Source organism: Elephas maximus, chromosome 6 (genome assembly GCF_024166365.1).
Source record: "Elephas maximus indicus isolate mEleMax1 chromosome 6, mEleMax1 primary haplotype, whole genome shotgun sequence".
NCBI classification, from domain to species: Eukaryota; Metazoa; Chordata; class Mammalia; order Proboscidea; family Elephantidae; genus Elephas; species Elephas maximus.
The window spans coordinates 144,333,712-144,345,849 of record NC_064824.1 but is presented as its reverse complement, the minus strand read 5'-3'; the positions used below and the strand labels follow the sequence as shown (position 1 = coordinate 144,345,849).

At 40.5% G+C, this 12,138-nt stretch overlaps 1 protein-coding gene across 1 annotated transcript in view; it reads left to right on the top strand.

Moving 5' to 3' along the window:
* LOC126078305 (contactin-associated protein-like 4) overlaps positions 1-12,138 on the top strand; it is a 205,728-nt gene that overhangs the window by 121,770 nt on the left and 71,820 nt on the right. The window contains exons 10-12 of the mRNA XM_049888754.1: positions 3,951-4,122; positions 8,892-8,998; positions 11,938-12,057. Of these exons, the coding sequence (XP_049744711.1) occupies positions 3,951-4,122; positions 8,892-8,998; positions 11,938-12,057 (399 nt within the window). The remainder of the gene's footprint in view (positions 1-3,950; positions 4,123-8,891; positions 8,999-11,937; positions 12,058-12,138) is intronic.

Sequence of the window (12,138 nt, the reverse complement as noted above, 5' to 3'; positions counted from 1 at the left end):
CTATATATTATGGATGCCTGATTCCCCAAGACTTCAGCAAACATGAAGAACTTTATTTTTTAAAAAAGCAGCTTTATTGAGGTATAATTTACCTAAAACTCACTCATCTTAAGTGTATGATTCAGTGATTTTTAGTATGTTTATAAGGCTGTACACCCATCATCATGACCCAGTTTTAGGACATTTCCATTACCCCAAAATTATCCCTCTTGTCCATTTGAAGTCAAACCCTACTCCCTTCCCCAAACCCAGGCAACCATTAATCTTCTTTATGACTTTATAGATTTTCCTGTTTTGAATATTTTATATAAATGGACTTATTCAATAGGTCATCTCTTGTGTCTAGCTTCTTACACTTAGAATAATAATTTTGAAGGTCATCCATATTGTATATGCCATTTTATTACATGTTTTCTGTATTTTTAAAGTATTTTTTGATCCTCTCTTTTTTCTTGGTGTCATTTTTATTCCTTTGGCTTTTTTTTTTTTTTTTTTTTTGAGTTATTTACTTAGTAACTGCTCTTGGGATTATAATGTGCATTTTAATTTATCATGCTCTAATTCATATTAATAACAATTTAATTCTGGTAAAATGTGACCTTTTGCTCCAATGTTGCCCCATTTCTCTCCTCTCCTTTGGTTATTGTTGGCATATATACTGCATGTTTTTATGTTATAAGCCCTATACTCCATGTTTTTATGTTATAAGCCCTAGAATGCCATTTAATAAATATTGCTTTATGCAATCTTATGCCACTGAAATCAGTTAAGTGAAGGAAAAAAAGATATTTTTACAATCTGTAATATTCACCCACATATTTGCTTTTTCTAGTTCTCTTAATTTCTTCATGTGGATTTGAGTTACTGTTTGGTTTTCTTTCCTTCCAACCTGAAGTACTTCCTTTAGTATTTCTTCTACGGCATATTTGCTAGCAACACATTCTCTCAGTCTTTGTTTTTCTGGGGAAGTTTTATTTTGCCTTCATTTTTGAGGGATAGTTTTCCTGAACATAGAATTCTTTTTTGACAGTTTTTTTTTTCCCTCCAGCACTTTGAATGTACTGTACCACTGCTTTCTGTCCTCCATTATTTCAGATGAAAAGTCAGCCATTCATTCTTCAATGCTTCCCTGAATGGATGTGTCGTTTTCCTCTTGCTGCTTTCAAGGTTTTCTTTTTGCCTTTGTCTTTCAATGGTTTGACTATGATGTGTTTAGGTGTGGTTCTCTTTGAGATCATTTTACTTGCAGTCTGCTGATCTTCTCAGATCTGTAGATTAACATTTTTCATATCATTTGGGAAGCTTTCGGTCATTGTTTTTTCAAATTTTTTTCTGCCCCTTTCTGTCTCTCCCTATATTAATTTTCTATTGCTTGCATAACAAATGGCCACAAACTTAGTTGCTTAAATGAACACACTTTATTACACTTTTGAAAGTGAGATGTCCATCGTGGGTTCCACCGGGCTAAAATCAAGATGTTGGCAGGCCTGCGTTCCTTTCTGGAGGCTCTAGGGGAGGATCTGTGTCCTGGCCTTTTCCAGATTCTGGAGGCTGCCTTAATCCCCTGGCTCCCCCTTTATGTACCTTCCAAGGCAGCAAAGGCACATTTCTCTGACCCTTATTCTTCTGTCACGTCTCCCTCTGACCATAGCAAGGAAAGCATCTTCATGTTTAAGGTCCCATGTGATTAGATTGTTGTTGTTGTTGGGTGCTGTAGAGTTGGTTCCAGCTCATAGTGTCCCTATGTACAACAGAATGAAACGCTGCCTGGTCCTATGCCACCCTCATAATCATTGCTATGCTTGAGCCCATTGTTGCAGCCACTGTGCCAGTTTATCTTGTTGAGGGTCTTCCTCTTTTTCACTGACTTTCTACTTTACCAAGCATGATGGTCTTCTCCAGGGACTGATCTGTCCTGATAACATGTCCAGAGTATACGAGATTAGTTGGGCCAACCCAAATAATCCAGGATAATCTCCTCATCTCAAGGTTAGCTGATTAGCAGCCTTAATTCCATCTGAACCATTCACTCTTTTTTGCCAGGTAATGTGACATATTCAGAGGTTCTAGGGATTAGGGCATGGATGTTTTGGGGAGGGGACCGTTCTTCTGTCTATGGCACACCTGTCCTTGTGGGACTCCCATTACTCATTTGCTGGTTTACCCGATGTAGCTTCACAGGTCTCTGAGCCTCTACTTCTTCTACCTCATTATTATTATTAATCAGATTGGAATATTTTGATTTGTCTTCAAGTTTAGTGTTTCTTTCTTGTGCCAACTCAAAACTTTTTGTTGAGTCCCTCTAGAAATGCGTTGTGTAAGGAAGTGAGAGTCCCTTTATTAATAGGATCTCATTTATCAAATCTTATATATTATCCAGTATCCTGCATTCTGAGACTTTCTTATCAGCTTCAATTTCCCTTCCTCTTTCTCTGCTACATGTTCAACTAAGAATTTCCAGGCATCACTCTTGAGTCAAGAAAATATATTTGTAAAGGTCCTCTGCCAAGGGAGTAATTTGTTAGGCTGGCTCTTAAGGCTTATGGTCACAATGGTGACGGGTATATTCTGGCCTTGTGCTGGGTTTCAAGTAGTCTTATTACAGTGAAAGTGGTCCACATACGAGGTAGTGGTATTCTGCACCTGTCGCAGTAGAGTTCTGCTATTGTTGGTTCACTTTTCACTTTTTTCCTTGACCAAGCTTTCTTTGTGAAGTGTTCTTCGAGTAGCTGCATTGCAGTTGTCATAGCTGTCTGCATTTGTTCCATTAGACCTCATAAAAGATACCTGGCATCAGATTCCTTTAAACGGCCGGTGGAATCTTCGTATCTTTCGATTTCACACTCATGCCGTGGGTTTGGGCAGACAACATCATGCTCAGTGAACTTGCACTCTCCTCTCCTGAAGGTTACCAGCTCAGTGAGCCTGGTACAAAGACCCTTCATTAGCGATTCATCTGCCATCGTTAGAGAAGATGACCCTCCTGTCTTCCTCAATGGTCTCAGATAAACTCCAGCCAGTCAGGACTGGCTTTTCTCATAATCAAAGGCAGCTAGCTAAGTTGCATCTGATGGGTTTCTCTGTGAAGCTGCATGGCTATCCTTTGTGGCTACCATCACACTGTTGCCTAAGTTTCAGAAATAATTTTATTTTGGGTGAGTTAAAGAATTTGTTTTATGAAAAAAGGAGATTAGCAGAGTTGTTACTATTTTTAGCATGTAATGGTTGCACAGACTTTTTATTAAATTAATATCCTTTCAGTCCCAATATATTAAATGATGGAAAGGTAAGTAGACTCCATCTATAGAGATCAATCAAATTTACAACATGCATGCCATCCTTCAGTAGATAGTTAACCATTTGGACTGTGTATAACCCTTTAATTAAGAAAACAGTAAATGAAAGGTATCAGAGTCTGACCAGATGTTTTGAGATAACTGTACATTTGAAACTTCAAAGTTGATGTGTGGCTAGTATATGACACTCCAGCATGCCTGAAGAAGGCTTGAGGTATGAATGCATGCTCGTATTTGCCGTATTAAAGTAGCTTATTGGGAAAAGAAAGTATCAGAGTGATGACTATTGCGCATATAATAAGATTTGTTCCTTCATCTCTAACTTGAAATCCATGTACATTTTAATTTTTTCCACCTATGATGCATAATGCTAAAAGGAGTTCAGTTTTCCTGGTGTGCTTTAAAAAAGAATCATGCTTCACCTTGTTGAATTTTATATTTTGCCATAACTTCATCTTTTTCATATTCCTGACTCCAGTGCTATTTTACTCTCTGCCTAGTAACTTTTATTCTCCTCCCCTCCCAAATAAGCAGGAAGACCGTCTCATAAATTTAGAAGAAATCTAAGTCTCAGGTTTCTGTAAGCAGAGGGATCAAGCTGCCTTTCCTTCCAGTATGCTGGGCAGCATTGTGCCCTGGTTACCATCTTTTCAGGGTGCCACCCTCTCACCTCTGGGTCTGAGTGTGCACAGGCCCTTGCCGGGTTCCAGGGGTGTCTGAGAGAAATCTCCATCAATGCCCAAGAGGTGGACCTGATTGCAGTGCAGCGGGGATCACTGGGGAACTTTAGCGACCTCCAGGTAGACACCTGCAGCATCCTGGACAGGTAAGGATGGTGTTCTGCTGCACCCTGACACCCTTTATTTGAAATGTTGATGGCAGATTACAGAGAAACACACAGTTGACAGGTTGGCAGTTGTGAAGTTGTCTGTCTCCCCTCTCTCTTTTCCCCCTTCTGTTTCCTTTCTTTCTCTCTCTTAGTGCTATCACGCAGGAAATAGAGTAGCTATATTTCTAATTTTAAGAAAGTAAGAAAATTTTATCTATAACTGTATAAAATAAAGCCTCCTTCAAATGACAGCATTTGGATAGAAGGCATATGGGCTGGGAAATGTAGACCAACTAGAACATAGCATTTACCACAGGAGTGAAAGGCTTCATCTTCGGTTTTCTACACAAAGTAACTTAGCTTTTCACATGCTAAAAACATTCTCGTTAATGTCTGTTAAAAAACACCAGGGCTTGCCAATTGTATATCTGATAAATCACTGGTTTTATTGTTTTTGCCACTGATTTTAATATTTTGTGAACTCCCATCATATGTATATATAAAACATTTAAAATGAATGATAACTATGTTAATGGTTTCTATGAACCATAAAACCTGGTAATATAAATTTGTTGTCGTGGAAATGCATACCATATATTATTGATTGATTGATAAGAATATTAGAAAACATCAAGTATAATCCAAATTTACATGTTTATATATAAATATGGAAACCCTGATGATATAGTGGTTAAGTGCTACAGCTGCTAACCAAAGGGTCAGCAGTTGGAATCTGCCAGGCGCTCCTTGGAAACTCTATGGGGCAGTTCCACTCTGTCCTGTAGGGTCGCTATGAGTTGGAATCGACTCAACAGCAGTGGATTTGGTTTTTTGGTTTTGGATACATAAATATATATGCTTGTATAACTGTGGTGGTTATTTTATGTGCTAATATTTCAGATGATTTTTACTTTCTTTTTTTATATTCTTTTGGATTGTTGTTGTTGTTATTGTTAGGTGCCATTGAGTTGGTTCTGACTCATAGCGACCCTATGCACAACAGAACGAAACACTGCCCAGTCCTGCACCATCCTTAAAATCGTTGTTATGCGTGAGCTCATTGTTGCAGCCACTGTGTCAATCCACCTCCTTGAGGGTCTTCCTCTTTTCTGCTGACCCTGTGCTCTGCTAAGCATGATGTCCTCCAGGGACTGATCCCTCCTGAAAACATGTCCAAAGTATGTAAGACGCAGTCTTGCCATCCCTGCTTCTAAGGAGCATTCTGGTTGTACTTATTCTAAGACAGATTTGTTCGTTCTTTTGGCAGTCCACAGTATATCTAATATTCTTCGCCAACACCACAATTCAAAGGCGTCAACTCTTCAGTCTTCATTATTCATGGTCCAGTTTTCACATGCATATGATGCGATTGAAAATACCATGGCTTGGGTCAGGCGCACTTTAGTCTTCAGGGTGACATCTTTGCTCTTCAACACGTTGAAGAGGTCCTTTGCAGCAGATTTACCCAATGCAATGCGTCTTTTGATTACTTGACTGCTGCTTCCATGGCTGTTGATTGTGAATCCATGTAAAATGAAATCCTTGACAACTTCAATATTTTCTCCATTTATCATGATGTTGCTCATTGATCCGGTTGTGAGGATTTTTGTTTTCTTTATGTTGAGTTGTAATCCATACTGAAGGCTGTGGTCTTTGATATTCATTAGTAAGTGCTTCAAGTCCTCTTCACTTTCAGCAAGCAAGATTGTGTCATCTGCATAATGCAGGTTGTTAATGAGTCTTCCTCCAATCTTGATGCCCCATTCTTCTTCATATAGTCCAGCTTCTCGTATTATTTGCTCAGCATACAGATTAAATAGGTATGGTGAAAGAATACAACCCTGACGCACACCTTTCCTGACTTTAAACCAATCAGTATCCCCTTGTTCTGTCCGAACAACTGCCTCTTGATCTATGTAAAGGTTCCTCATGAGCACAATTAAGTGTTCTGGAATTCCCATTCTTCACAGTGTTATCCATAGCTTGTTATGATCCACACAGTCAAATGCCTTTGCATAATCAATAAAACACAGGTAAACATCCTTCTGGTATTCTCTGCTTTCAGCCAGGATCCATCTGACATCAGCAATGATATCTCTGGTTCCATGGCCTCTTCTGAAACCGGCCTGAATTTCTGGCAGTTCCCTGTCGATAGACTGCTGCAGCTACTTTTGAATGATCTTCAGCAGAATTTTGCTTGCATGTAATATTAATGATATTGTTCTATAATTTCCACATTTGGTTGGATCACCGTTCTTGGGAATAGGCATAAATATGGATCTCTTCCAGTCAGTTGGTCAGAAAGCTGTCTTTCATATTTCTTGGCATAGACAAGTGAGCACCTCCAGTGCTGCATCTCTTTGTTGAAACATCTCAACTGATATTCTTTCAGTTCCTGGAGCCTTGTTTTTCACCAGTGCCTTCAGAGCAGCTTGGACTTCTTCCTTCAGTACCATCGGTTCCTGATCATATGCCACCTCTTGACATGGTTGAACATCGACTAATTCTTTTTGGTATAATGACTCTGTGTATTCCTTCCATCTTCTTTTGATGCTTCCTGCATCATTTAATATTTTCCCCATGGAATCCTTCACTATTGCAACTCGAGGCTTGAAGTTTTCCTTCAGTTCTTTCAGCTTGAGAAACGCTGAGCTTGTTCTTCCCTTTTGGTTTTCCATCCCCCGCTCTTTGCACATGTCATTATAATACTTTATTTTGTCTTCTCGAGAGGCCCTTTGAAATCTTCTGTTGGTTCTTTTACTTCATCAATTCTTCCTTTTGCTTTAGCTGCTCAATGCTCAAGAGTAAGTTTCAGAGTCTCCTCTGACATCCGTCTTGGTCTTTTCTTTCTTTCCTGTCTTTTCAGTGACCTCTTGCCTTCTTCATGCATGATGTCCTTGCACAACTCGTCTGGTCTTTTGTCACTAGTGTTCAATGCGTCAAATCTATTCTTGAGATGGCCTCTAGATTCAGGTGGGATCTAGTCAAGGTCATATTTTGGCTCTTGTGAACTTGCTCTGATTTTCTTCCATTTCATCTTGAACTTGCATATGAGCAATTGATGGTCTGTTCCACAGTCTTCCCCTGGCCTTGTTCTGACTGATGATATTGAGCTCTTCCATCGTCTCTTTCCACAGATGTAGTCAATTTGATTTCTGTGTGTTCCATCTGGTGAGGTCCACGTGTATAGTCTCCTTTATGTTGGTGAAAGAAGGTATTTGCAATGAAGAAGTCGTTGGTCTTGCAAAATTCTATCATTCGATCTCCAGCATTGTTTCTGTCACCAAGGCCATATTTTCCAACTCCGGATCCTTCTTTGTTTCCAACTTTCTCATTCCAATTGCCAGTAATTATCAATGCATCTTGATTGCATGTTCGATCAATTTCAGAATGTAGCAGCTGATAAAAACGTTCTCTTTCTTCATCTTTGGCCTAGTGGTTGGTGTGTAAATTTGAATAATAGTCGTATTAACTGGCCTTCCTTGTAGGTGTATGGATATTATCCTATCACTGACAGCGTTGTACTTCAGGATAGATCTTGAAATGTTCTTTTTGATGATGATTTAACACCATTCCTCTTCAAGTTGTCATTCCCAGCATAGTAGACTATATGATTGTCTGATTCAAAATGGCCAATACCAGTCCATTTCAGCTCACTAATGCCTAGATATCGATCTCATTTTTGACGATTTCCAATTTTCCTAGATTTATACTTCGTACATTCCAGGTTCTGATTATTATTCTTTTCGATAGGTTGATTATTTGATAGTGAACATTTGCTTTTTATAATCAAGAAAATCAACAAGACTCTGGTTAATTGAAATTCCAAAAGTCCTCTAAGTGGAATTTCAGGTGTCTCATTCTTAGTTTTAATTAAGCACATGGAAAAATATTCATCAGGCAGACATGGCTATTGGGTTTACTTGAGCTTTTGCCGATTTATTTGTTCGTCTTGGGAAAACACAATGTACATAAAGCTTTGGTCCCAAATGGCTTTTTACGCTAAATCCTAAATGGAAAAAGAAATGCAACGATGATATGTGAGCCTAGAACAAATGATCCTCTAGATTCCTGGCCCACTGATGATAAGTAACAATGATTTCTCTGCCTGGCCCTCTCTCTCTCTCTTTGCTTTTGGGTTTCTCTACTTGGTTTCTCCCCTTCTCTTCCATTCCTTCCTTTAAAAATTTAAATAGTGGGGTAAGTCAGCGTGATGAAATGTCTTTATTATTTTACATAAGCAGTTGCTATTCAGAACTTATAAAGTAAATATTGTGTTACTTTGGTACATAAAAATAGTTCTCCACTATAAAGGAAGAGCTGCAAGTTCAGCTGTCATAAATGTTTGATGATCAGTTGAGCCTGACAGATGGATTAATTTGGAGTTCAGTGTTAGTGGTAAACCATAACAGTTGACCTCGTATCAGTTACGACTCATGGCAGCCCCATGTCTGTCAGAGTAGAACTGTCCTCCATAGGGCTTTCAATGGCTAATTTTTTGGAAGTTAATTGCCAAGCCTTTCTTTCAAGGTTCCTCTGGGTGGACTCTAACCACCAACCTTTCAGTTAACAGCAGAGCACATTAACCTCTTGCACTACCTAGAAACTCCCTGTTGGGGTAGGAACTTAATATGCAGCTTCAATATTCACTTTGAATTAGTCATGTACCTGACTGCTGTCATCCTGTGCAGCATTCACACACGTTCAGCTCACATGACCTGTATGTGCGATGACCTGTGGTGGACAGTCTCTGCTCCTTCTTTCAGGTGTTTGCCCAACTACTGCGAGCATGGTGGCAAGTGCTCCCAGACCTGGAACACCTTCTACTGCAACTGCAGCGGCACCAGCTACACAGGCGCCACATGCCACCACTGTAAGCCTTGCACTGCTGCCTGCCCTGTCTATCTGTCCTGACCTCCAGGACCTCCATGCTTCTTCTCATTAGGATGAGTGCACATGTCTCTTTATGTGCAACCACTGTTTGGTAAACAAATACGCATTTCAGAATCCAATGAAGTTCTAGTTTAAGTCACTTACAGAAATATCAAAACTGGTAGGAAAGAGTGAGACAACAGAGAAAAGGAACATACATGTAAGCAAATCGAAAGTAATCAAAAAGGAAAAGGAAACAAAGTCAAGCATGCCAATTATAATCTCATTTGTTTTCTTGAGTTGGGCAGCAGTTTTGGTTCTGAACTTCCTGGCAACAACATAAGGTGGAAATACAAACATCTTCAGGTTATTAATGTTCAAAGAATTGAACGAATCCTCAGGAGAAGCCCTGGGAGGAAGGGCCCAAGTGCTGTGGGGATTCAGATTTCAGAGAGACCCCCTTCCAGCCCTGGCATTCCTTGATGGTGATGGTGACAATGATGATGAAGTTGACGGTGGTAACGATGATGATGGTGGTGGTGATGATGATGATAGTGGTGATGATTGTGATGATGATGGTGATGATTGTGATGGTGACAGTGATGATAATGACAGTGGTGGTGGTGATAATGATGGTGATGATGATGGTGGTGGTGGTGATAATGATGGTGATGATGATGGTGATGATGATGATGGTAGTGGTGGTGATGATGGTAGCAGTGGCGATGACGATGGTGATGATGATGGTAGTGGTGGTGATGATGATGGTAGCAGTGGTAATGATAATGATGGTGGTGATGATGATAGTGATGATGGTGGTGGTGATGATGGTAGCAGTGGTGATGATGATGGTAGGATGATGATGGTGATGATGGTGGTGGTGATGGCGATGGTGATGATGATGGTAGCAGTGGTGATGATGATGGTAGTGGTGGTGATGATAATGATGATGGTGGTGGTGATAATGATGGTGATGATGGTGATGATGATGGTGGTGGTGATGATGATGATGGTGATGATAATGATGGTAGTGGTGGTGATGATGATGGTAATGATGATGAGAATTGTTCCTATGTATTAAAGACTTCTTACAAGGCCGGTCCTGTTCTAATGCCCTGTCTATATTACCTAATTCAACCTGTACAGCAGCCCTAGGACTTAGGTGCTACTAAAATCTCCATTTTACTGCTGAGGAAACAGAAACGGTACATAACTTGCCCTCTTCTATCATTCTTCACCCTGATGCAGGGTTTGTCAACCCCAGCATTACTGACATTTGGGGCCCAGTAACTGTTGTGGGGGCTGCCCTGTACATTGCAGGGTGTTTAGCAGCATCTGTGGCCTCTACTCACTAGATTCCAGTAGCATTATCCCCACATCCAGTTGTGAGAACCAGAAATGCCTCCAAGCATTGCCAAGTGTCCCTGGGGGTCAAAACCATCACCCCAGAACCAATGCCTTGGTGTAATACTTGCACTTTTTGTCTAATTTAATCCTTAAGAAATTTACAGGAGGCTGGTGGGACAGGTATTGTCATGATGCCCGTCCTGACGGTGGGGCTTGAATTTCAGGCAGTATGGTAACTTACCTAATATTTCACTGCGTGGGCCTCGGGGAAGAATTGGGACCAGAACCCAGAATCCCAGCCCTAGAGATTCACAGAGGGGCTTAGAGATCTCTGTGCAGGGAAGGGAAGGGGGAAAAGAGGGCAGGCTCAGGCTGCACCCACCTTCATCCTCCACCATGTTATCAGAGGGACACTACCCTCTTCCTATTACTTACAGGAGGGCCAAGTGAGAGGGGTGAGGAGAGAGTCCTATCTCCACGCTATGCCTCCTTGTAGAGTTGGTGAGACCTGGAGACCAGAGGCCTAAGCAGCAGACAGGAGACTGTCCAAGGGCCGCATCTTCTACCTCTCTGTCTTCTCCATCCCACCTGGCATAGAATCCTACACAAAGCAGATGGCTCCTGAGGGTGCTTTGATGGGTTAATTATCCTTGTGTAATTATCATCAGCAAATCTAACTAAATAAATATAATTCCAAGAACTCTGAGAAAGCAATGAGAAGATAAATAAATGTATTTTTCAACTGCGACCCACACTGAGCTAACAACTGAGTTGACTTTACTGTGGTTCTTAGCAGGTAAATCATGGGGCGGTAAAAGTTTAGCAGACCCAGAGTAACTGACCAGTGAGGCTGTCCTGAGAAATGAGGCCAGACGGAAAGACTGAAACTGAAGTCATTACAGTTTTACTTCCGCTTTGAGGTTTGGAAAAGGGAAGAAGATGTAGGATAGCCTTAAATATATAGGTTTAGAGAGAGAGAGAGGTTTACTTACTCAAGTAATATAAGCCACTAAGGAACGATAACACATTCAAACCAGCCGCCATGGAGTCGAATCTGACTAATGGCAACCCCGTGTGTGTCAGGGTAGAATTGTGCTCCTTAGGGTTTTCAATGGATGATTTTTTGGAAATAGGTTGTCAGGCCTTTCTTTTGAGGCTCCTCTGCATAGATTTGAACCTCCATCCTTTTGGTTAGCAGCTGAGTACATTGATCATTTCCAGCACCCAGAGTCTCTGAAAACACATCACACTTGTAAAAACGCCTTAACATGTAAACATTCCTTTAATCTACTTACTTGTAACACATAATATAAGAGAAAACCAAATTTCCCATTAGGCTAGGTGATTTTATTCACCTTTAGTGGGTTAAAAATATTTTTAAATAATTTCAACACTTGTTTCTTCTATCAAGTTAAATATAATTCTATACACATTAACTTAAAAATAACTTTACATTCTAGATGTGAGTGCATTTTCTCTGGATGGGTAAATATTTACTATAAAACAGCTCAAGCTTCCCTTTGTCTCCTAACTAAAACGCTAAGAGCTTCATTCCGCTCCATTCCCTTTCCCATGGGAGACGTTTCTTTCCAGCGCTCTATGAGCAGTCGTGCGAAGCCTACAAGCACAGGGGCTACTCCTCAGGTTTCTACCACATCGACCCCGATGGCAGCGGTCCCCTGGAGCCCTTCCTGGTGTTTTGTAACATAACTGGTGAGTTGAAATGTTTTATTTGAGTTCAACTTGAACACTCTTATTAAACACAAAGGTGCGAATTACTTGGTTGGCAGCTTT